The sequence below is a fragment of the Patiria miniata genome, unplaced genomic scaffold (genome assembly GCF_015706575.1).
Source record: "Patiria miniata isolate m_02_andy unplaced genomic scaffold, ASM1570657v1 HiC_scaffold_3, whole genome shotgun sequence".
Classification (NCBI taxonomy): domain Eukaryota; kingdom Metazoa; phylum Echinodermata; class Asteroidea; order Valvatida; family Asterinidae; genus Patiria; species Patiria miniata.
Window position 1 is genome coordinate 15,091,471 of NW_024037069.1, and position 22,949 is coordinate 15,114,419.

Below are 22,949 nucleotides of genomic sequence, written 5' to 3' on the forward strand. Positions count from 1 at the left end.
CAAACTCACTGGTTTGACTGGAATCCTGCTGCTGTACAATTTTAACGTGTTTTTAGATTGGGTTATGGTCGAGAATGAGCTTTATGTGGCCTCTCTGGACTCCCATATATTTGCACTAAGTTTAGTCGAGCACCATTTGCAGTCATCAGCCGACATTTGAAGCAAAAAAATCAGGTAAAAAAAACAAAAAAGCCGCGTCGCCGCACCACTTTTTGGGCAAGCTCCATACCAGAAACCGGAGACTTTTTTTTTGCCTAAGGAATGTCTGTTTTCCGGTGAAAGAGTGGGAAAGCTAAACAATGCAAGTTTCCTTGATGAAATCTTCCAGCTGGAGATGGACCATACATTTTGTTTACTTTCTAAATGTTGATGACTCGACTCAGTTTCTGGATCCTGTTGAGTAGGATATCACCCTGTTTGATGGTGGCCTGTAGGGAGCAGAGACAAAATGCAAATGATTAATGACAACTTTTGGCTTTTTTTTTTTTGCTTGGGACTCTAAATTTTCAAATAAGATTGGTAATTTTCTAGCCTTCCTTTAAAGGTACAGTACATTGTTTCTAATTTGTGCATTTTGTTCGTTTGAAGCAACAAAAGTGCTCAAAATCTGAAGAAGGCTGCTGGGCAACTAACCCGATGAAATTTTAGCTCAGTGAATGCTGTATATTCCGAGAAAACAATATTCTAGGATCTTGATTTCAAATCAAAAGTTGCTGAGTCGTGTTTCGAATTGGACCCAAATTCAACGTCCGGGACACGTTATCATCCAGCCGAGTGCAGCTACGTGATGTTGCGCACTGAACTGACAAATTATAGCAACCGCGCGAGCGTGTTCGACATGTCAATGCTTGCGTGGGCTTCACCGAATTAAAAATGAACTACTAACGGAAAATTGGAAAGGCCTTCTTTCATTGTTATCTTCAAAATGACAGCTTGCCAGAATGAATAATTTCACAGGGAGTTTAGTCCCATTACTATCTTTAAACCAAGTATGCTTTTCAACAATAAGTACACTTTTTGGATAGCTACGAATGATGGACTATAGCTTTAAAGGTAGTGGACACCGAGTGCAAAAATGTGTTTTTGCAGATTCAAGGAACACCAATACAATACATCTGATACAGGTTATTAAAAAACTAAACTGTTTGGGAAAGCTGTGAAAACTTATCTTAATTTTTTGCAATGCAGAGAATAGGTTTTCATTGAAAGCCCAATGGTTTGGTTACAACCATCACTAGGAAATTATGGTAATTCCTCGTTTCTTGAAAAAGCATTACCAGGCACAATGATTTCACAGGATGCTTGATCCTATCATTCACTTGATATCGAGTAGGATACTCCATGATATTTTGACAGTTTCATTTTTGAATGTTTGCAAACGATGTCAACTAACTTTCACTGTCAGACTGTTAGAAAATTATGTGAGGCATTCTACTTCTAGCAACATGAGACAGAACTGGGCAGAGGCCGAAATGAGGGTTTGCAGGTATTAGGAAAGAGAATAAAATCCTCCTTACGATACTGTTTGCTGCACTTCAATCGGACATTCTGTTAACAAGTTAGGGCTGTTTAAACTTTGCATTTATCGACATGTCAAAAAGTTAAATAATGAGAAATGGCCGAGTTTTGTATTCGTGAAAATGAAAGATGCCAACAGTTTTTTCTTAAAAACACCTTTGTTCTTCATTTTTATACTAGATTTCTAACACATGTGTAGAAGACATACCGGTATATCGAAGATTATAATTTATATGAATAAATCTGAAAATCAAAAACAAAATCCCAATCATTTTTTGGGGGCATTTTTCTCCACAACGGCCTGTGCCCAGTTCTGCCTCATTTTGCCAGAACGCCTCACATATGACATCAGACTTAACCCCAAAATAGCAGTGGTAATCAAGTGAGTCAAAAGTCATTACAAATCATCAGAAGTCAACGTCAAGTCAATCGCTAGTCCAGCACAAATCATCTAATCTACGGACAAGTGACAAACTAAATGAGCCATGGCCAAGGCATTCCTTTGCCATTGTTTGTTCCCTGTTGTGGCTGGACTCGAGATTTGACTTGTGACTGACAATCCATTACAGCTCTGGCAAATACATGAAATAGGCCCATAAGCACCGTCGATATCAGAATTTTCAATAATCGATACCGGTATATCGGAAATCCAATATCGATCGAGAATATTTGATACACCAATGATCCCATGTAAAGTTAGAGACCATACAGATGACACTCTGATTTTAAAAAAAAAGTCCCAATTTTCGACGCCTTTCCCTTGAGCATATTACTCTTAAAACAAATCTCAGCTCTTGACCAGAAGGTCAGGGGTTCGAATCCAGCTGCTGGTCATATGTTGTGTCCTTGGGCAAGCCACTTTACCCCCACTTGCCTCTCACCACCTAGAGTATAAATGGTACTGGCATCAGCTAGGAAGTAACCTGTGATGGACTGGCAACCCATTCGGGGGGATAGAAATATCCTTGGCCATTTCATGCCTAGGAAACGGGAGATAAACACGGGCCTGATGAGCCATATTAGCTCCTTACAGACTTTCCTTACTACTTCTCACATGCCTGGACACTGGCTTCTTCTGAGATAAAGAGCACAGTAGACAACAGGTATAATCAAACAAGACTAGGGCAGTATAATGAACCTGGTCCCAAACCCATTTGGCCTGAGGGGTCTAGATAGTCGTCTGAGTCAATTTTTTTGGGCCAATGTGAGGCTTATGCAAGGCTAATTCACAAGAGGACTGTTGACTGGCCCGCTGGGAACCAGCAGAAACTCTTGACAGACATCTTACCTGGTATTGGTAGTTCTTACTGTCTGGACGGTTGGTCTCCACGATGCCTCCGACTTTATCTATTTTACAGTGCAAGCGACCGGCAGCGATGAATCGCGACAGCTCCCTGGAAAATTCAAAAAAATTATAAAACAAAATATCAACAAAATGTCAACCCTCCCACTCTGGCTGTCAAATTCAACACAGCTATCCCAGCAGTCAAAATCAATTAAATTGACTGGTTTTAACAGTTAAGAGCTCCCAGCCTACATAAAGCAGGATTGACTGACTGTGACTGCAATGTAGCTTGATACAGCTATGCTTTGACTGTAGGAGATTGATAAGCCAGCTGTGCCTACCAGTCACCTGCTTTTGTCTGTTGATGGAATTGGACTGTCACAGTGCCTACAAGAAATATGATCTGACTGTTGCTGGACCACTATGACTTGACAATGGGCGCGATGCTTCTTCAAATTAAGTGCAAATTTAATTCCTGCACCCGGGACAGATTTTGGAGGATTCTGAAGGTTCATGCTGGAAATTTGGAAACATTTTCCATTCATGGGAGAAACCTCAGCACCGCTTCATCATCATTTCAAGAAACTTGTGTACACAATTCTGTTAAACAGGATTTTTCAGCCTAGCTAAAAAAAGGCCAGAATCAAATTAGTTTTGGCCTCCATTCACAAAGTGAGCTGCTGAAATCAACTCACAAAATGTGCTTTTTGACATGAATAATATCTACAACAAAATGTGTTATGTATGATAAACAAGACGCACAAAATCGATTACTCACGATACATTTTCGTAACGTGAGTAACCGATTTTGTGGGTCTTGTTTATCATACATAACACATTTTTCTGGATGTCATCTTTGGTGCTTAGGAAGGTCTAGGTCTACTCTATCTACCGGTACCATGGGGATAACAGTTATTAAACCTTTTCAGTAAGGTAATTACAGCCCAAGGAAACTCAAAAGTACATCAAAAATGTAACATGAGTAACCGTGGAATTGCCCATTAACGTTTGTTTTTGTATGTGGTGTCTGGGGTAAAAACAGCATCAATTCATCGCGCTGTGAGTTATGAAAACACAGTTGTTTTCGAATTTAAAATGTTACAATCTTATCCCGCCAATATGCAGTATCATGAGCAAATTGGAAAGGAAAGGAGTATTTTTGAGAAGACATTTTAATTACAATGATCATGAAAACATGTAATGCACATTGGAAATAACAACACGGACTACACAAATGCGGTATCGCATCAGGATACAAGAAGAAAGTTTCCTATCCAGGGCTAACTATTGGAAACGAGGTTGGAAATAGAGTAAGCACTGGGGACGAGGTTGGCCACACAGCGATATCTATGGCTTACGTGCACAAGTACGCAAGTCAACGGTTACAAAGGGCGAGTTGGGAAAGACCACTGGGAGGGACAGTCAAGCGCATTACTGTCGGCGCGTGACGCTGACCCGAAGACGCTATGGGCTTGCGCACATGCAGAATAAAATCAGCTCATGTGTACTTTGTACCGTACGCGCGCAAACCACTGCACGAATGTGGCATGTCCCCCCACCACAGCTTTTGAAAGTGGTTAAAAAAAAACGCCATCCACAGAAGCAATAAGTGGACACTGCTCTGTCAGCAATGTACGGTAGACCAGCAGTCTGCACTACAGTAAGCCTGTTTGGATAATTCATACAACCTTTTTCACGCAAAGGGAGTAAGGGACCCCAACTGAATTGGTGAGGCACTGGCTATGAATACCCAATGAGCCTGGGCGACGAAAGAAGGAAAAAAAACTCCAGCCTGTCCAACAACTTTGAAGTCAGACCCCCCTCGGATTAAAAATTGTGCATCCAATCTCGTTAGGAGATAAGTACGTTAGTCACAAAAGGCCTACATGTGCGTGTGCAAAGTCACAAACCCTCAGACGAATGAGGGAATAATCCACTTTTACCATAAACATTGTCTGATTCTGCTTTCTCTGAGAAGACATCCCGACCTCATGCTGTGCCGAGGAAATGTCATATACCCAGACGATTTCCCACAGGAAGATATTTTTTATACAAGGGGGGGGGGGGGGGGGAAGGGGGATAGGGATTTACAACATGATCTGCACTGCACTGATGCACCGTGTCATTACAGCCTAAACAAATCTTTTACAGGAAGCAAAAGGCATTCTACACCCAATGCAAGAATTAACGGGCCTGCACGGTAAGATCTCATTAACTGTCGATTTAGCTACTTAAGTGTTGTCAGCTTGCCACACAGGGGGGAACCCTCGCGCGCAAGAAAAAAAAAAGAACTTTTCCCTTTCTCTCGCCGGCCGAGTGTTATCGCATCGCAACACAAACCGGCGTAATTTTCTACAGCGTAACAGCATCAGAGCACTCAATCAAATCAAACACACACACAAAAGGCACTTGGGAGGGGGGTGGACTGAGCCCCTGACGTATTTCTATCACTGTGACCTTCATTGGCCATGGAATGATAAAGCAGAGCGAGTTTACCAATATCAAAAAAAAAAAGAAGATGAAAGATGGGTCTGAATAGCAGAGAGTTGTCTTCTCTTCTTTTCGCCTCCCTCTGTAACAGCGAATTTGACAAGGCTACTAAGAGCTGTGTGTACACTTTGGGCCCCCTAACAAACATTAATCACAGGTGCAAATTGCAAACTTGATTAGTCCCCCTCCTTTTCAGCGATTGTGGAGGGGCACAAAGGGAGCAGGGGCATCATCAGCAGGGGATATTGCCTGCGTTAAAGGACAGCGGGACAATGCAGTTGCAGCATCGGGTATTAATACCGTCAATATTTTCTTTTTTTGGCCACAGCCAGACGACAAAGGGCTGAGGGGGGAATTCACAGCTAACTCAATTTGTGGTGGCCTTTAAGGCTCTTGACGGCTGCCAGTGGGCTGGGCGCGTGGGGTTATTTGTGGAAAGCACCCTCTAGTGACATGTATGCCAAAGCATACGGTTTGTCTTTCTATTCTTCTTTGAAAACAAACTCTTCGATTGTAATGCCTGGCATGCAGTGATTATTTTGGTATTTCAGGAAAACAAATCCATTGTGATCACCATTGAGCAGCACACACACACAATGATCCCAGGCCAGGGAACCAGTACACTTAGCTTTTAAACTATCATATTCGCCATACAATTTGAATGTGGTGAGTCCATGCAAAAAAAAACCTTACATGTGACAGAGTGCACTCGGTACAAGTCTAGCACGCTACGTACTGTAGTGTACACATGTATGTAGCATGTAACCAATTTTCTTGCTGGCTCATGACCGATGATAAACAACACCTAATAGCTTTTTCTTTTGGCTGAAAAACAACAAGTGGCTTTTTTTTTATTTTTCTGATTTTCTGATTTTATTTTTCATGTGCGCAACATGAGAATTTTATTTCCGGCTGCATTCCCCCCCCCCCCCCCCTTGACATGAAAAAAAAATAAAAATAAAAAGCTGGAATTCCGGCTATAGCCGGAAAACTGGCATCTCTGAGCTGGGGCCTTTTTGAAATTCCAGCTTCGTCTTCGTGTTCAACTTCGGTGACCATCTGTTGGTGGAGGTCTAATTATGTGCCAGGTATAAAGGCAATCGGATTGATTTTAGTGCCCAAAGTGCCGGTAACAAAAAAAAACATGTACAAATGCTATGGGCTTGGCTGAAAAAGAAAAAAAAACAAAAAACCTTTAACGAAAACAAAGGCTGTTTGCTGGTTGCCGAAACAGCCAAAGACAATAGCAAATTTCAAAAGGAAAAAAGCAAACAAATTTCCAATGACCGCTCAAGAAAATGTGTGCACTATAGCCACAAAAGATTACAGGGCAACTCGCAAGTGATGCATGCTCATGTAAATCAAACTAAAAGGAGGGGTTAAATGTGGCTGGTGGATCTACGGAAAACCTAAGAAGGCCAACAAATGCCACCACAAGTAGTCTTTCCTCATGTCATACCTAAAAACATGGATAGACTTGTTTGACTTGTCTACAATGCTAAGCATTTTTTCATACAAAAAAGTGATCCAAAACAGTCCCAAACTGAATGCCAACTGTGGTTGGGAAATTTTTACAAGAAAACTAAATGTGACTTAAAGAGGTTGTGGAATGCTTGAAGACATTTCCGTCATTTTTCGGGTATATGTAGCCTAAGGTGTGATGAAATAAAAACGACTATTGTTTCTGTCATGAAATGAGTACAAAGGGTACTTTTGAGAGCTATTTTTCAGGTCCCGTTTCGACCCGAACGTGCAATTTGTGTAAAAGTCGTTGTTGCGGGCAGCAAACAAATCACAGTAAATCGTGACGTAATAAACAGGACTCGTTTATGCTACTCTGCATCGGGAGTCCTGTTTATTACGTCACGATTTACTGTGTTTTGTTTGCTGCCCGCAACGACGACTTTTACACAAATTGCACATTCGGGCCGAAACAGGCATGACAGGACTTGAAAAACAGCTCTCAAAAGCACCTTTTGTACTCATTTTATGACAGAAACAATAGTCGTTTTTATTTCATCACACCTTAGGCTACATATACCCGAAAAATGACGGAAATGTCTTCGAGGAATTCCACAACCTCTTTAAGATGCAATTTCCGAATCATGAAAATATCCTGTTTTTCCTTCTCAAAAAAAGATTCACTTTCTACCTGTTCATGAACATCTCGCCGGTCGCACCACAAAATGGCATACCGTGGATAGTTGCCTCACCACGAAGTGACGTACTATGTGCACAAAGTCCATGGACTATACGTCACTTAGTGATGCGGCAAAACTATCATATTTGTCACTTTGATGTGCATGCCCAACGATGTATAACGCAGTACTGGAAATAATAGTGTGCAAACCCTAATGACATTACTGGAATTAAAAGCTATGTGGAAACTATCCGTGGACCTTATCACACTGTTATGTACAGCAACAAAGAATTATTGATATTGGATGGCCTAACACAATGAATAAATTAAATTGGATGTCTATATGGTGTGGTTCCTTTCATTAAGTTCTTGCACACAGGCATCACAATAACAATACAAAGAGGATTTGACTTTTTTGCCTGGCAAGTGAGGGTAAAATGAGTATTGCAGTTAAAATTGTTTAGATTTTCACACTACAGGACGGTTTAAAAAAAAAAATTATTGATTTGAAATCTTGATGATGTCGTCTTTTTGTGCAAAAAAAATTGTTGGCATTACTTCCTGACATCTGAGTATAACATAATGCATAAAGCTATGTTGGTGGTTTAGCAATGTCCAACAATGCACAAACAAAATTCCAAATTGACTGACTTGTAAGCAAACATATTCTCTCTGAAAGCCTGGTTCCCAGCACTTTATGTACATGTAGACAACATTCACTGAGTTTTCCCTGATATAAATTTCCCTGAGAAATTTTCCCATACTCCATAAGATATATTTTCACTTTGATTTAACGAGGTTAATGGTAAGTCAAGAGGTGGTGTAGGGCAGCCAATTGTTATTTTATGCATAAACACTCAAAAGCCACTGTAGCCAGTCAGTCAATAGACACATTGCACATACGCCAAACTTGAGAAAACTTTTCCCTTCTGGGACACTGTCAAATTCCCTGAATTTTCCCTGATTTTTGGTGTTTTTTCCCCCAAATCCCTGAGCTTTCCCAGACTAGAAAAATGGAAACTTGTTTTCAAGGCTTTTCCTGCTTTCAAGAGTGGCTGCAAAACCCTGAACAGGAAGTCAACTTCACGACAAACATCACAAATTCAAGTTCTTTTGAAAAAGACAAGCCAAACTGAAAAACAATGCTTTTCCCTAGATGACATGACTGCTGTGCCATGAATATTGAAATTCAAATAGGCATAAAAAAGCATGACACCCACCAGAAAGTCTGCACTAAAAAATGTGGCCAAAAAGATGGTAACAATATACAGGCATGGGCGTCGCCAGGATTTTTTCTAGAGGGGGCAAAACATATTTTTGCCAAAAAATGCATGTATTTCTCAACACATTCTCGATTTATCAGTTTTAAAGGGGGCCAGGGACATTCTGCCCCCCCCCCCCCAACACCATTAAATTTACACCACTATGACTTCGCGCCTCTTTTTTCTTTTCTTTTTTCTCTTTTTTTTTTTCTTCCTTTTTTTTTTTTGCTTTTCCAGGGGGGGGGGAAGTGCCCCCCCTTGCCCCCCCCCTCGCGACGCCCATGTATACAGGCACACTAACGACAGACGGAGCATTATGTTCAAAATGTCAAGTGGCCAAATTTAGGAAAATCACTACATGGTGCTACCGTAAACGCCATATCTTTTGACCTTCCACCATGCAAACCTACCAGTCTTACTTACAGACACACAACTTAAAAACAAAAATCGACATATTTGAAGCCAAATGGAATGTGTCATTGTCAAAACATGTAACCATCCTAGTCTTCTGCACTTCACAACCCTTCAAGTTTTGCGAGACCACTCTTTGCACATACAGTTAGCGCCAGGAAGATGAAGAAAAAGGTCCGTGATATTTCAATCATATTACATGTAGTTGCGGGGTTATGCTGTTTGTCAAGTGCCTTGGTTTTGTTGACGGTCAATTTACATGCATGATGTGAGAGTTTCTGTGATGAGTGTTAACTCTAATTTACTTCTTTAAAATCTGTCAAATCAGCAAGTCGGCTACTTTAACTCAATTTTATTCGGCTCACTGTCAATACTTACAGAAACAAAAGTTGCTTAAACATCCCACTGTGTTGCACATGTAAAACGCAGCCAGCACGTTTTGAATTTTTGAATATTAGATTAAATGCAAATTAGAATAATCGTATACTAAATTATTAAATAATTTACAGCACTATGGGCCAATTCAAGCTTGTGTGAAAGGAAGTGTGATGTCCATCATAGAGCCAATTAACCATGATATCTAATTAATGATCCAGAGAAATGATCCAAAACTCCTTGTCTGTAATCTCCTTCACCAAAATGATGGATGTAAAAGATTTGAAAAATACATTTTCTGGTTTATTCACTGAGCTCTTAACAGCTCTGTCACAGACATAAAAATTGTGCTTACATAGCGCTTTCGATCGTAACAACAATCTCAAAGCGCTTTACGATTATTACCCCGTTCATCAGGCCATGGGACCACGCAGCAGCCGATATCAGCGCTCAATCGGTCCTCGACCCTCACAGGTACCCATTTATACTCCTGGGTGGAGAGAGGCAATTGTAGTTAAGTGTCTTGCCCAAGGGCACAAACACCATATCCCTGGTAGGGTTCGAACCCACGCACCATCGTACATGAGTCAAAACACCGTAACCACTGGACCATGGCGTTCTACGACATGACAGAACACTGGAACTGGCCAATGAAAAAAGTTAATGTATGCTTACTGGTCAATGAAGTCAACGCTGACACCGAACGCATCGGCCATGTACTGTAAGGTAAGGCTCTGGTAAGACTCCAGTAGCTGTGTGTAGGCTAGGATTCGCATCTCTCTGACGTAGTAGCGATAGTGCGGTCTCATCAGTCGGTCTAGCTTCAGCTTGGTCTCCACGACGGCTGTCAAGATAGCAATGAATGACAGACATGATATACTTTGAAAGTCATTGTATAGTGGGCACTGATCTATATTTTAACAATTGAACATTTAAAAATAACTGCAAGTCCATCACAAGGCATTCCTTTGTTACTGTTCACCCCCCGTTACTTGCGACTGGACCTGCGACTGGACCTGGGACTGGAATTGCAACTGGACTTGTGACTGGACTTATGATGCTTTGGACTACCCCTCTGCTTTTTACCACTTCCCAGAAAAGTCAATTTTGGAGAAAAAAAATTCACCACAATGAGTCAGTGTTACATTTGAGTCCCTGCAAGTGCATCACAAGTGCATCACAAATCTTTCAGTCGCAATTCAAGTCACTAGCTATTCAAATGAACTGTTACAAAAGCATTCCTTTGTCATTGTTCATCCAGTTACTCGTGAAAGGACTTGTGACTTGGGATGGACTCGGCTACAACACTGCAATGAGTGCATACTTGAAAGAGTTGAAGAACAGGCTCCCGGCAAATTCCTCTAAAGGTTGCAGACCAGTAAATCGGTCCGAAATTGCTAGCTACGCCGGCCAAATCACGATTTGCATGCCCTCAAAATCTTCAGTATTTGAGCATACTATGGGCCATGAACTAGAGGGTTTGTAAAAAATATGGGTGGAAGCCGTGCACAGGACTGTGAGCTTGCAGTTCCGTTCAATTTGGATGAAATTGGCGATGGGCTTCAGGACTATTTTAAGGTGTGATCATCTTCGGATGGAAATTTCTCCTAAAAGTCATCAGTTGACCCCCCCCCCGTAAATTGAAAAGAAAATGAAACATGATGAAATAAGCTTTAATTTGATGTGTGTCTCGAACACCTTGGAGAGTTGTGAGTATTTTTCCCGAATTTCTGAAGTGGGAGCATTTATCATTGGGGTCAATGAAGTTCATTTACTGGTCTGCAACCATAATGGACCCTTCATTTACATGTATGATGTTCAGTGGCCAAATGAGGGCGCTATTCAACTTAAGAAGTTGTAACAAAAATGAACACATGAAATTCTTTATAATTTCTAATGAACCACACAGGGAAACTGACTAGGTGAATTATAACAATTGAAAAGTTGAACAACTTTTCAAATTCTTATCCTTCCGTCATATAAGCATGAGTATTGCACAAACACACGATACCATTTACATTTAAGTGCACAATGAACGGAAAACCAGCTCTCAATATTGAATTTGTGAATAATGAACATGCTGGCCAGGCCCGACTAGGTTTATACAAATCAAAGGAAACTGAACAATTTGTGCAGAGTGTTTGTATTTGTACTGTTATAAGGCATGCATGTCACAGTTTGACAATTTCTGAGGCGTTCTGGCAAAATGAGAGAGAACTGGGCGGAGGTCGAAATGAGGGTTTGCGGGTATTTTTTTATAAAGAGAATAAACTTGTCCTTACAATACTGTTTGTTGCCCTACAATCAAAATTTCACATTAATGGACATATCAAAAAAAAATACTGCGAAAAAAGCCTTTAACCCTAAAAGGGCCGGGTTATTTTGACCATCTCTCAGCCAGGGGGAGGCGGATTCCACCCCCCCCCCCCAAGATCTCGGCCATCGAGTGACGAAAAATTTTGAAACTCGGTACATGCATAGAGCAACTCATCCTGAACATACCCAAGAAATTTTTATGACTATAGGTCAAATGGTTTTGGAATTATGGCTAATTAATTATTCATATGTACGAATGGTAATTCTGCTCTGTGTACACGACGTATATGGGAAAATTCAGTGTTCACGGCGCATAGCGCCGGAAAATTTTTTGCTGCGTGGCAACCCGTGGTCCGATTTTTATGTTTTTGGTATAAAAAAAATTAATTTCAAGGCTATTGCGGAAAAAGTTGAGGGGCGGGGCGGATTCTGCCCCCCCCCCCCCCCCCCCGCCCTTTTAGGGTTAAAGTATCAAGTTTTGTATTTGTGAAAATGAAAGATGTCAATTGTTTTCTTTAAAAAACTTTCCAAGATGTTTTATACTATTTCTTGTAAGTATGTGTAGTAGCCACATCAAAGATTACAAATATCAATAAAGCTGAAACTCGGAAAAAATCACCCCCATGCGTTTTTTACAGTATCCTACATGTGCCAAATTTGGGCGATTCACAATGCAGTGCTTCACCAAGAGTTTGCCATGGAGAGCCATTATTTTAAGTTTACGGTCAACAAAACACAGCCCATTTGAATGAGTGTCAGTAGACAACCTGAGCCAATTTGTTATAAATCGGGGCAAAGCATTCTGCTGCCTTACAAAAAACACCATTTGGATCCAAAGAAAAAGGGCAATTATACTTGAATCATACGCTTACAAAAGTACTGACCGGAAAAACTAACAACTTCAAATGTCCCGCGTAGCGAATTTGTCGACCATCTCCCACAATGCACTGGTGAAATGAACTCTCCTTAGCAAACTCTTGGTGGCGCACTGCATTGTGAATCGCCCGAATTCCATCTCATTTTGCCAGAACGTCTCACATTTGTCCCTCAAATAGTTGTTGGTATTTTTAATACATTTCCGGAAGCAACGGTACAGTTGGTGAACTACCTTTTGCAAGAATCATAAAGGAAGCTATTTTTTTCACTTTCATGCCACAATGGAAGAGATGCATTTGCTCATGAAAAAGCATGAGGAGCTGTGACGAAATTTCTGGACTTTGCATTGCATTCTGTCTCACCTAGTAATTTGAAGAACTCCGCATAGTGACAATTGTAGAGTGAAAAGAGGAAATTTCTCATGTCTGGCAGACCATGTAAAACTTCTAGAATCTCTGCTCCCTTCACAACCTGCAGAGAAAAAATGAAAGGAACATATCAAAATGACATGGGCATGAGTGGAACCCTTAAAATCCATCTAGCCTTCACTTCCTACACATTTGGCTACAAAAGTAGTTAAACTGTGCTTTATAAATAAATAAAGATAAGGTGACTTCCCTAAGTTAATGGTTTGACAGGCAGTGTTGGAGTAAGCTTGAGACTGATCTTGAGACCTATTTTGTTGTGGTCTTGGACGCCAAAATCCGTGAAAATGATAGTCAAGGCGCTTTAGTCTCAAGCTGTTAAGGACTTGGTCCAAGCCTTGGTCTGTACGTCCAAGGGCTCATCTTCTTTCAAAAGATTAATCTTCATGGTGCAAGGTGTCATATGTGTCTAAATATGCAAGAAGGAACTGCATCTTAATGAAGAAACAACCATGAAAATTGCAGATGAGTCACACTGGGGGAGTCAGGTTGGGGCAGTGGTTTCTTTTCCTCGATTTCCACCTCTATGGCCCGGGTTCAATTCCTGCCCTGGTCAAAATGTGGATTGGGTTTTCAGTCCCTCCCTGATGCTGTGAATTTTCCTCAACATTCAAACTGAACATTACTTCATTGTTTCCTCTCTACAGGTTCCTTCAAGCTTGCAAGCGACAGTCCCTTGGAAAGTTCTCAGGAATCCTTGGTTTCAATACCAGAAGTATATCATAAAACTTTAACAGTGAAAGTATTATTTTTCAAACTAGAGTCGTTCTAAATGTTTGCACGACTATCTCACCTTCTTTCTGAGCTCCGTTCTATCCAGCGATATCATGGATACAATGACAGTGTACGAGACGAACTCGGTGTAGTCCATCAGTTCGTAAGACGTGAACGTGGAGACCGTGTCTAGGAAGAACTGGGACGCACTCTTGAAGTCGCGGACGGACATCTTGTAGATCCCTTGATAGACCTTGAGACGGTTCCGTCGGTCCCAATCTCCACCCTCATCAATCATGCTGATATACAAATTAAAAGGAATTGAGCATTTATGCAGCTTTTGAAACAAAGGGCAAAGCCTTTCATATTTTTACCTTTGCATGTTGTGCCCATAAAATGTGTATTAGACTAGGATGCAACCTGAATCCTGAAAAATCCTTTAACAGCCACAATGTTAAAATTGCATACAGCCTCAATCCTCTCAAATCATCCGTTATTTCTCGATTGGGGTCTTTGGAGGGGTGACCACTGCCTCAATCCTGCAAAATCCTCCAGCAATCACTGCCAATATGTTGAGGCAGAGCCAGTGACATCCTGGAGCAGTTGGCAGTGCGGAGAATTTCAAGTATAATCTAGACCTTAATTTATGCATGGCCGAGAATAAACAACACAAGGTCCGGCCCAAGACCTTGACACAGTGCATCCCCCAAAATCAGCCACACACTTTTGCCATAATATATCCTTAATCCTGCAAAATCCTCCATTTTGCTAAGAGATTTTGGAGGATTTGAGAAGGTTAAGGTGAGCGCTCTCGGAAGTTAACAGCAGGCTGTTGTCACTTTGGTGCAAATATTTTTAACTTCATAGGTACCCATTTTATTCCTGTGTTGGAAGAATCAATTGCGGACAAAACTGTCCTGTTCATAAACATGCATTAACTAAATAAAATATAATAATATACAAATATTGACTGCTTCGAGTGGTGTAGTAAAACAAGCCTCCCGAGGTGATCCGTGAAACTTTCTACCCCTTCACGAAATGTTTGAACCCAGCTCTGTAGCGCTCGTGCTTGGAAACAATACGCGCAACACACACCCCTATGCATTTTGCACACAATGCGTATAGTACTTTGGTTGCTACGGGTATAGTACTTTGGTTGCTATGGGTATAGTACTTTTGGCCGTGCACTGAAAGATAGCAAAAATAGAAAGTACCATGAGACTCGCTCTCGGCCAATCAAGACACAGAATCTGTTGGTGAGGTGTTATAAGACTCTCTTTACCACCCCCCTCCCCCCCCCCCCCCCAACAAAAAAGTCCCAGAAAAGGATTTTATGGACAAGGAGTAAATAAAGCGTACCGCAGAAGTCAGCCAAATTTCCATCATAAGTTCAACACTTACTCTTTGGCTTTGTCAATATTCCGTGTGATCAGGTCATTATCCAACCAGAACAGACCCACGCGTATCAGGTGGAATATGATGTCCAAGCGGTGGCCCAGTGCTATCGTCTTGTCAAAGGCTTTCCGGAAAACTGCCAGGCAACCTTCCTGTGTTAAGGATGAATAAAACTGATTGAAGGAATTGATTGAAGCACGGTTTGAACCTGCGGCCTCCGGATTTTTAAAAATTGTATAACCTCTTAAAGCCAATTGATCAAAAATAAGTTAAAAACTTTCATATAAATCAGTATGATTGGGGATGGTGGTCCATTACCAAATTTTTCCTACACTCGGTATCTGCCTGTAAAAGGCAAAGATTACAATTTAAAAAAAACGACAAATCCAGCACTTGGTTAGGCAGTATTTTGAAAGATTCAGAAGTCACTTGGAGCTAAAAAAGCTATTGCTGAGCAAATTTATGCACAGCTGAAACCAGTCCCAAATATGACATTTTGGCTGGTATTTATTCGGTGCACTTGGCCAAGGCCTAAGCACGTTCGTGGAATTCGCCCCAGGATAGCTCAGCCGCTTTAACAAGCTGTTGCTCCCATTGGATACCATCTACAGTTCTTAAACTACTTCCAAGATAACAGCCTGTGTAACTGATCAAAGCAGGCGGCGTTCTCAATGGGACACTGTCCATTAAGCGTGGGCGACTAGTGCGACTAGTTGCAAAGTCGCCAATACCAAAAGGTATTGGTGGTCACGACTATCGATTTTCAGATAGTCGAGTAGTCGTCATGCGGCGACTATTGTCAAGCGAGTCGGACTAGTGCGCCGTGGCAATAGTTTGCGCCGCGACTATTTGTTGCGTTGCGACTATCAACCTGCCCTGCACCACCCACCGTTCAAATTCTGAGTGACCAGTCACTATACTGTACACTGGGCACACGTAGAGACACCCACAGACAGTACTTACAGTTTCAACGAAACACCACACACAACGAAACACTCACTGAACGCTACCATGTACATCGTACACATGTACAATACATCGCGAAAGTGCGTGCACTGCACACCTGCATTGGGGCCGGGGTCACTCATGAACGATGAACGGCGCACGTGTTGACTGTTGAGTGCCGATAACTGTACACAATGAACTCGGCGCACACGAAGGGCGCCAGACACACAAAACAATGTAGGCCTACACATACGTATGTCTCCATTACATTTCCACAGGTTGATGGTGAAAAACTTTCGTCGTGTGTTTCTTGAATTAAAAAATAAAATATCAGACAGCTGCTTGTTTGCTTGAGTCCTTTTATTTTTCTTGCGTATAATTTTTGTAATTAATATTTGTATGTTTAACTTTTTAACTAGTCTAAGTTCTTTTAGTAAAGTTTCGATGTAATTTTTGCAAAGTTTCAAATTGATTGAAAAGTAAGAAACGTGACAAGATCAAGGCCTCCATTGAATGTCTCGAAACGTCTTTTATTAGACCCAGCTTGCCCAGAAACTTTGCTTATTTATTCATGCTTTTATTGATTTCTCAAACTTCTCACAGCAATGATCATTTAATCAAAGACTCAGTCTAGCTTCATGCATTATGCATCTTAGCGGAGCCAGTTTTGTTTATGTGGACAACTCACTGATCTCTAGAAATCATCTGAAACCACAAGCCTGGAAAGACACGTAGAAAGTGCGACGCACTTTGCACAATGCAAATGCAGTTCATTCATGTACAAAACATGTTGCTGGCAAAATCGAATGCGTGCGGCATGCCTCACATGTTAAGTACTCAAGCATGGATTAGTAGAATTAATTGCAATTGACGATCAAGGAATTATTTGACTAATAACAACCACTTGATCTTACACAAGTGCTAGGAAAGTGCGTCATAATTCGTTTGTAAAAAAATGATAAAACTCCACCGACTAGTTAGTGGAGAAATGCTATGTGGAGCCGGCTTGTGGTAAGCCTAGTGTGTGGGTATCCCTTTGTGTTATGCAAACGCAGATCCACGGACGCCTAATCAGTGGTTTTAATGGATAAATAAACAATGCAATTAGTCGTGACTAGTCGACTAGTCGCGACTATTTATTGATAGTCGCCTCGACTATTGAAATTTGATAGTTGCCCAGGCCTACTGTCCATATTCTGAAATTTTGAGACAACCCTATACCCTCACTAGCAGTAGCAGGGCAGTTTGCTCGGAACCTTTTATGAATCCATAATATCCACTGTGGAGGAAAACACTGGAAAATTCTTTTAATAAAAATTTCCATGGACCAAATATAAAGTAAAAGTGGTTCATTTCTACCTAAAATCTACCCACAACCTCCTGGGGGATTTTGGAGGATCTGGAAGTGAATAGCAGGGCATATGATTCCGACCATGAAGTAGCGAATGATGCTTACTTTGTCTCCGATGCGACACAAGTGTTCGGCCTTTCTGAGGAGGGCATCCCGGACCTCAGTTTCTCCAAGATTCTGTTCTGCGTCCTCCAGAGTGGCATCAAGCGTCTTGAGCTCCTCCGCATTGGCTGCTTGCATCTTCTTCAAGAGGGAGGCATCTGGCTTCCAACTCAACTCCTTGCAGATTTCTTCGTAGTATGGAGCCATATCTGAAAAGGAATTTAGATTTTTTTTTGAAATTGTTAAAATTCTGAAACTCAGGTTGAAAGAATGAAACTGAAATCATTTGATATGAGACAAACGGTTGTCATCATATTGATGATGACAATTTTGACAAGGCGCGGTACAAGAATACAGTCGTAGGCGCATCCCCCGATCTACATGCGGAGTTTGTTTTTCGGCACTGGTCGCGGTCGTGTCCCGGCCCCTGCTTCACGTACGTGTTTGTATGGTGCATGATGTACGTCCATACTACCATTGACAATGCGTTAGTAGATTAAAAGCCATAACGTTTTTGAATGATCGCTGTATGATGTCTGTGCAATAGTGGTTGAATCTCACGGATTTTCAACCCAAAACTTATTTGTGAGTATCATTGAAGCCCCATTTCTTCGTCTTTGACATGTGGAAATACCAGTAGGTGCTTAAGGTATTTTTGTCAAGTATTTTGCATGATTTTTGTGGTGAACTTTGAAATTATAAAATTGACAATACTTCCGTAGTGGGACACTAGTACAACAGACCAACATCCCAAATCTCAAAAAAGGAGTTCTAGCGCCCCAGTTAGTGGGACTAGGGGTAATCCTTATCTTTAGGACACCTCTATTTTTACGAGTTATGTTCAAAAACTGACTTTTGCAGGTGACTTTCCAGTACCAAAGTGACTTTTACAGGCTAAAGCAGTCTTGTTTCTTCAGATAAACTCATGTTAGTTGTAATTTTTAAAGCACTTTCAAAGAAAATGTGACTTTTCTACCTTTTTTTTTGCAGTTCACCATCTTGCTTTTTAAATATATTTTCTGTTTGTCATCGTCATCTTTAACCCCTCATAAATCAAAGCCCTACCCTCTTTCTACAAAATTGAACCTGCTGATATTCAAGAAGGTGTCATTTGCATTGGTTCAAATGTGTCAAAAATACCAGAATGTCACTTTTGAGTGTCATTTAGACAGCTGTTTTGGTGAGTCTTTTAACCTTATAATACTAGGAACGGGGTCCTAAAGGTAAGGATTACCGGACTTAGTCCGAGTAACTTGGACCCAACTTATCGCCTTTTTTTAACATTTGGACATGGTCTGGCGATAGTAGGGTCCAAGCTAATACCGCGACCTTGACAACATCATCCTGTCACTGTCCCAAAAACCAACATTTTCCAACAAAAAACATCAGATTTCACCTTCAAAACGGCCTCCAAATTACTAGATATGCCACCTGAGGTACAAGTAGACATCGATAATTAAGATGGTTGTACTGAAGTTTACTTACGATTCGGAAAAAAGTGAAATTTTCCGTTCATTTCCGGAGAGCTCCCCTCGCGATCTTGAACACGTTAAATTTCCGATCGTGTTTAATGTTTGAACGACGCGATTTCTTCTACATGCCCAGCGTACATTCGATGGTCCCATAATCGATACCGCTAGCGATACCTCGTTTGGTTTTTGCATTGGCATTTTTTTGGCAGACATTGTGAACAGTGTCAGTCGGCATATTTTTCAAATAATTAGCCAAGTACCGTGACCAAGTTTTGCATAATTTATAATTATAAATAATTAAATATCCCAATGCAAAAACCAAACGAGGTTTCGCAAAGCGTATAGTATAAAGAAACCCCTATGCGTGAGTGGTACACTCCACGCATGCGTAGTATGTATATCTCAAACAAGATGGCGGCCAATACTAAACCGAAAAACCCGTCGTAGATTTCGCGCTGGAAAACCACTTTTTAAGTAATTTTTACTTTAATTGATATGCAGAAGATGTTCATTTATATTGCTTTTTCTACCATATAAAGCTGTTTTTATTGTTCAAAAGCCTATACAAAATTTGTTGACGCGCACTTAACGACTACTAAAACTTGTTGACGCTTGTTGACACTTGTTGACGTGCTTTAGTAGGACCGGCTTGGACCCCACTATCGCCAGACCATGTCCAAATGTTAAAAAAAGGCGATAAGTTGGGTCCAAGTTAGGCTACTCGGACTCCAGCTAGTAAAACTAGTAAATAAAAGTCATTTAAGGGCTGTGTCCTAAACTACACGATTACGAAATAGTGGGATCCTAAAAGTACACTTTTCCCCTAATATTTAATAAATATTACAAGTTTTACTATTTGTTGACACCATTCACGTTTATCACGAAATAGATTGTGCACGAGACAATGGGAATGACTCGGCAGAGTAAGGCAAAACCGGCAAAACCTACTGTTTCGTTTGATTCCTTCCATGAGCGATTCTTTCGTTTTGGAATCATCCTTGTGGCTGTCCAAGGTGAGTAGAAACTTCAGCTGGGCAAGACTTAGATCTGGGTTTTTCTCCAAGCCCTGTTCTTCCAAGTTATCGGCCGGCATTTTGGATCGTGTTGTGGAAGTTGTATTCGTGAATCGTGATGGCGATTTACAAAAACCATACAAAGCAGTCGGATACCGAACAATTTACCTTGCGTTAGTACAGTAGCGATTCTAGGATCTAGACTCACGCAGAAAATGGGAAATCGACGGCTGTTGCATGTCTAAAGTTTCAAAACAAGTGCGAATGCAGAATATTTTGTGACGGTCCTGAGGTAAAAAGTTTTGAAAAAATGCGAGCGAGTGCACAGTAAGTTCTGGCCGTGTCTTGCATGAAAATCTTTCGTGAAATCGATCGAAATGATCCCTGCCAGAGCTTAAAATAAATGCGACGCCAACAAATACGGCGCCGATGGCAAATAATGGAACACCACGATACTTATATTATGGTCAATATTTTCGTGACAGACTGATCACCAAGCTGTAGAAGCTCCTGCCAGAGCTTAAAAATGCGAGCAAAGAAAATGCACCCTTAAAATTAAAAATCATCGTTTTAGTTCTTCTGGCTTTTATGTGTCTTCCCCTTTCGTTCTAAAAAAAAAAGTCCGAATTCAAATTTCCAAGTTATTAATTCCGAAATGCCTCTATACTTCTGTATTTTAACCAAAGCCGTGTCTTGTGAAAATTACATAGCAGGGGAAGTATTATTTGAAGATGAATATTAAACAAAACTCCCCAAATTGCCCTAAAATGTCTGAGTGGCTGCTCTTTTATAACGGTAGCGCCAGTATAATTGGAACTAAAAATGTATGCTTTGAGTTTGATCACTATCAGTCACGAGGGGTGGCGGTTCTACGGGGGGCTCATTAGAGGGGGGGGCTTTAGCCCCCCCCCAAAAAAAAAAAATCCATGAAATAAAATGCAACAGCAAAATGTAAGAATTTGACGTACATGGGAACGTTCTCCCCCTAAATGAGAAGGGTGCATTTGTACACTTTTAGATAATATAGTGTGCCTGATTGTAGGATTTTAACAGCGCTCCCCATTGAAAATATGGCATGAGTTGTTGATAGTTTTGAAACAAGTATTCTGTGTTATTTTCTTTGTTGTTCCAAACAGTCAGAATACACCATAAACTGCTTTTGGGGAGGACAAAACAGGTTTTGGGGTCATTGCGTTTAAATGGTGATATTCTTTAAATGGATCGGGCAATTTCAGTATTTTTTTCATCTTAAAGTAGCATATGAAAGTGGCTTTCCAATCATTATGTTTGGTGCTACTTTTTTTAAATATAGAATATATTTTGGGGGGGTTGGGGTTTCGCTTTTTTTTGTCTCACCCTGTATCTTCTCCAGGGCTACGGTGGGATCTATCTACCAAGTTGAGTGCTTTTGACGTGACCACTGTGAGTCGTCGCGGCCTTGGCCAAACTAGTATAAGCGGAAACAGGTCAACTCGTACGCGAACCAACTCGTACGCGAGTCAACTCGTACGCGGATTGGTCAACTCGTACGCGAGCCAACTCGTACGCGAACCAACTCGTACGCCATTTTGTATCTGAGATAAGAAAAAAATGCGGGCTAGTAGAAATGCCCGTGGGCCAGTAGCCCGGCTGGCTAGTGCAAGAAGTTGAGGTCGAACCCTGCACATTCCGCCCCAATGTAATTGTTCTCTCCTTTTTTTTTTTAATTATTGTTCTTCCCCAGCCTTCTTTGCCCTCTCCATTGTCTTTCCTCTCCTTTTTTTTATTCTATCCTTTGAGCCATTTTAAATCTGTTTGCAGCATAACAAAATATATGATGGCCAGTATTAATTTGGTGCGATGGTCCGGGATACAATGAAAACTATTTTTACGAGCTAGAAAAAGATGAAAAAAACATTGTGTCTATCATTATTTTCCCCTTGATTTCAAAAATGTCAAACTGTTATCTAACTTCAGTGCTTTCCCCGAGTCCACTTCACCCTATGCCTGGTGCGCTTTCCCGCTGCCACAGAAAGCCAACAGCTAGAATCACTGAAGTGTGATTGTGACGCCGCGTACGTGTTATGTTGCGCTCGGGTATTGTTTCGTAAACGTGGTAACAAGGGTGTGTTAAAGCTTTCATGTTTGCCGCTAGTATAGTAGCGGTTTTGTTGGTATCTTTTATCAATTAGGGGTATTATGTTGTGAACCAATCATACTGGTTATCGCGAAGACAACTTCCCAATCAATCAAGCGAACTTGTAAAAAACAAACAAACAATTAAACGCAGAATTCTTCTTAAAAAAACGCGAATGTAGGTAGCACTGGCGGATTCAAAAATCAACTACATTTAATTTGAAAATCTCAACCTTTCAGAAAAGGTAAAAATTATGCTGACCTACCGTACCGAACCTAATTTCGTCTGTCCATGTGAGCCAAACCAACAGTCTAAACTCACGCGTACGAGTTGACTCGCGTACGAGTTGGTCCGCGTACGAGTCGGTCCGCGTACAAGTCGGTCCGCGTACGAGTCGGTTCGCGTACGAATTGTCCCGCGTACGAGTTGGTCGCGTACGAGTTGGTTCGCGTACGAGTTGACCTGTATTCAAGTGATAAGCCACTTGACTATAAAACGGATTAACTTGTGTTCTTAAAATTTAAAATGTAAGATTTAATATTAGGTCAAAACACGTTTTCCTGGTGAAAACCACTAAATTATTGTCCGTGTACCCTGCAAAGATGCCGGATTGGGTAAATGAATAAATACGAACAGATTTATGTGCTGTGGACTCTTATCAGTGTGCCGTGTGATTTCTATTCAGAACTTTATAAAAGACTAGACGTTGCTCCAGTCGTGTCAGTAACATAAAGGGCGCCACC

General features: G+C 41.1%; 1 protein-coding gene across 1 annotated transcript; it reads right to left on the bottom strand.

The window, feature by feature from the left end:
• Nucleotides 1-239: 239 nt before the first annotated feature.
• LOC119737814 (26S proteasome non-ATPase regulatory subunit 6-like) lies at nt 240-20,240 on the bottom strand. The gene is made up of 8 exons (XM_038212429.1): nt 20,026-20,240; nt 17,609-17,814; nt 15,214-15,359; nt 13,892-14,111; nt 13,036-13,144; nt 10,157-10,325; nt 2,807-2,912; nt 240-428 (listed from the first exon to the last, which is right to left on the bottom strand). Exons 1-8 carry the CDS (start codon nt 20,168-20,170, stop codon nt 360-362), a joined length of 1,170 nt encoding a protein of 389 aa, XP_038068357.1. The 5' UTR covers nt 20,171-20,240; the 3' UTR covers nt 240-359.
• Nucleotides 20,241-22,949: the final 2,709 nt, after the last annotated feature.

Coding starts and splice junctions, on each gene's coding strand:
- LOC119737814 (XM_038212429.1), bottom strand. CDS start 20,170: ATGCCGGCCGATAACTTGGAAGAACAGGGCTTGGAGAAAAACCCAGAT. Junction 17,815..20,025: donor GGAAGGAATCAAACGAAACA/GTAGGTTTTGCC, acceptor ATTCCTTTTCAG/ATATGGCTCCATACTACGAA. Junction 13,145..13,891: donor GAACGGAGCTCAGAAAGAAG/GTGAGATAGTCG, acceptor TTTTCTCTGCAG/GTTGTGAAGGGAGCAGAGAT.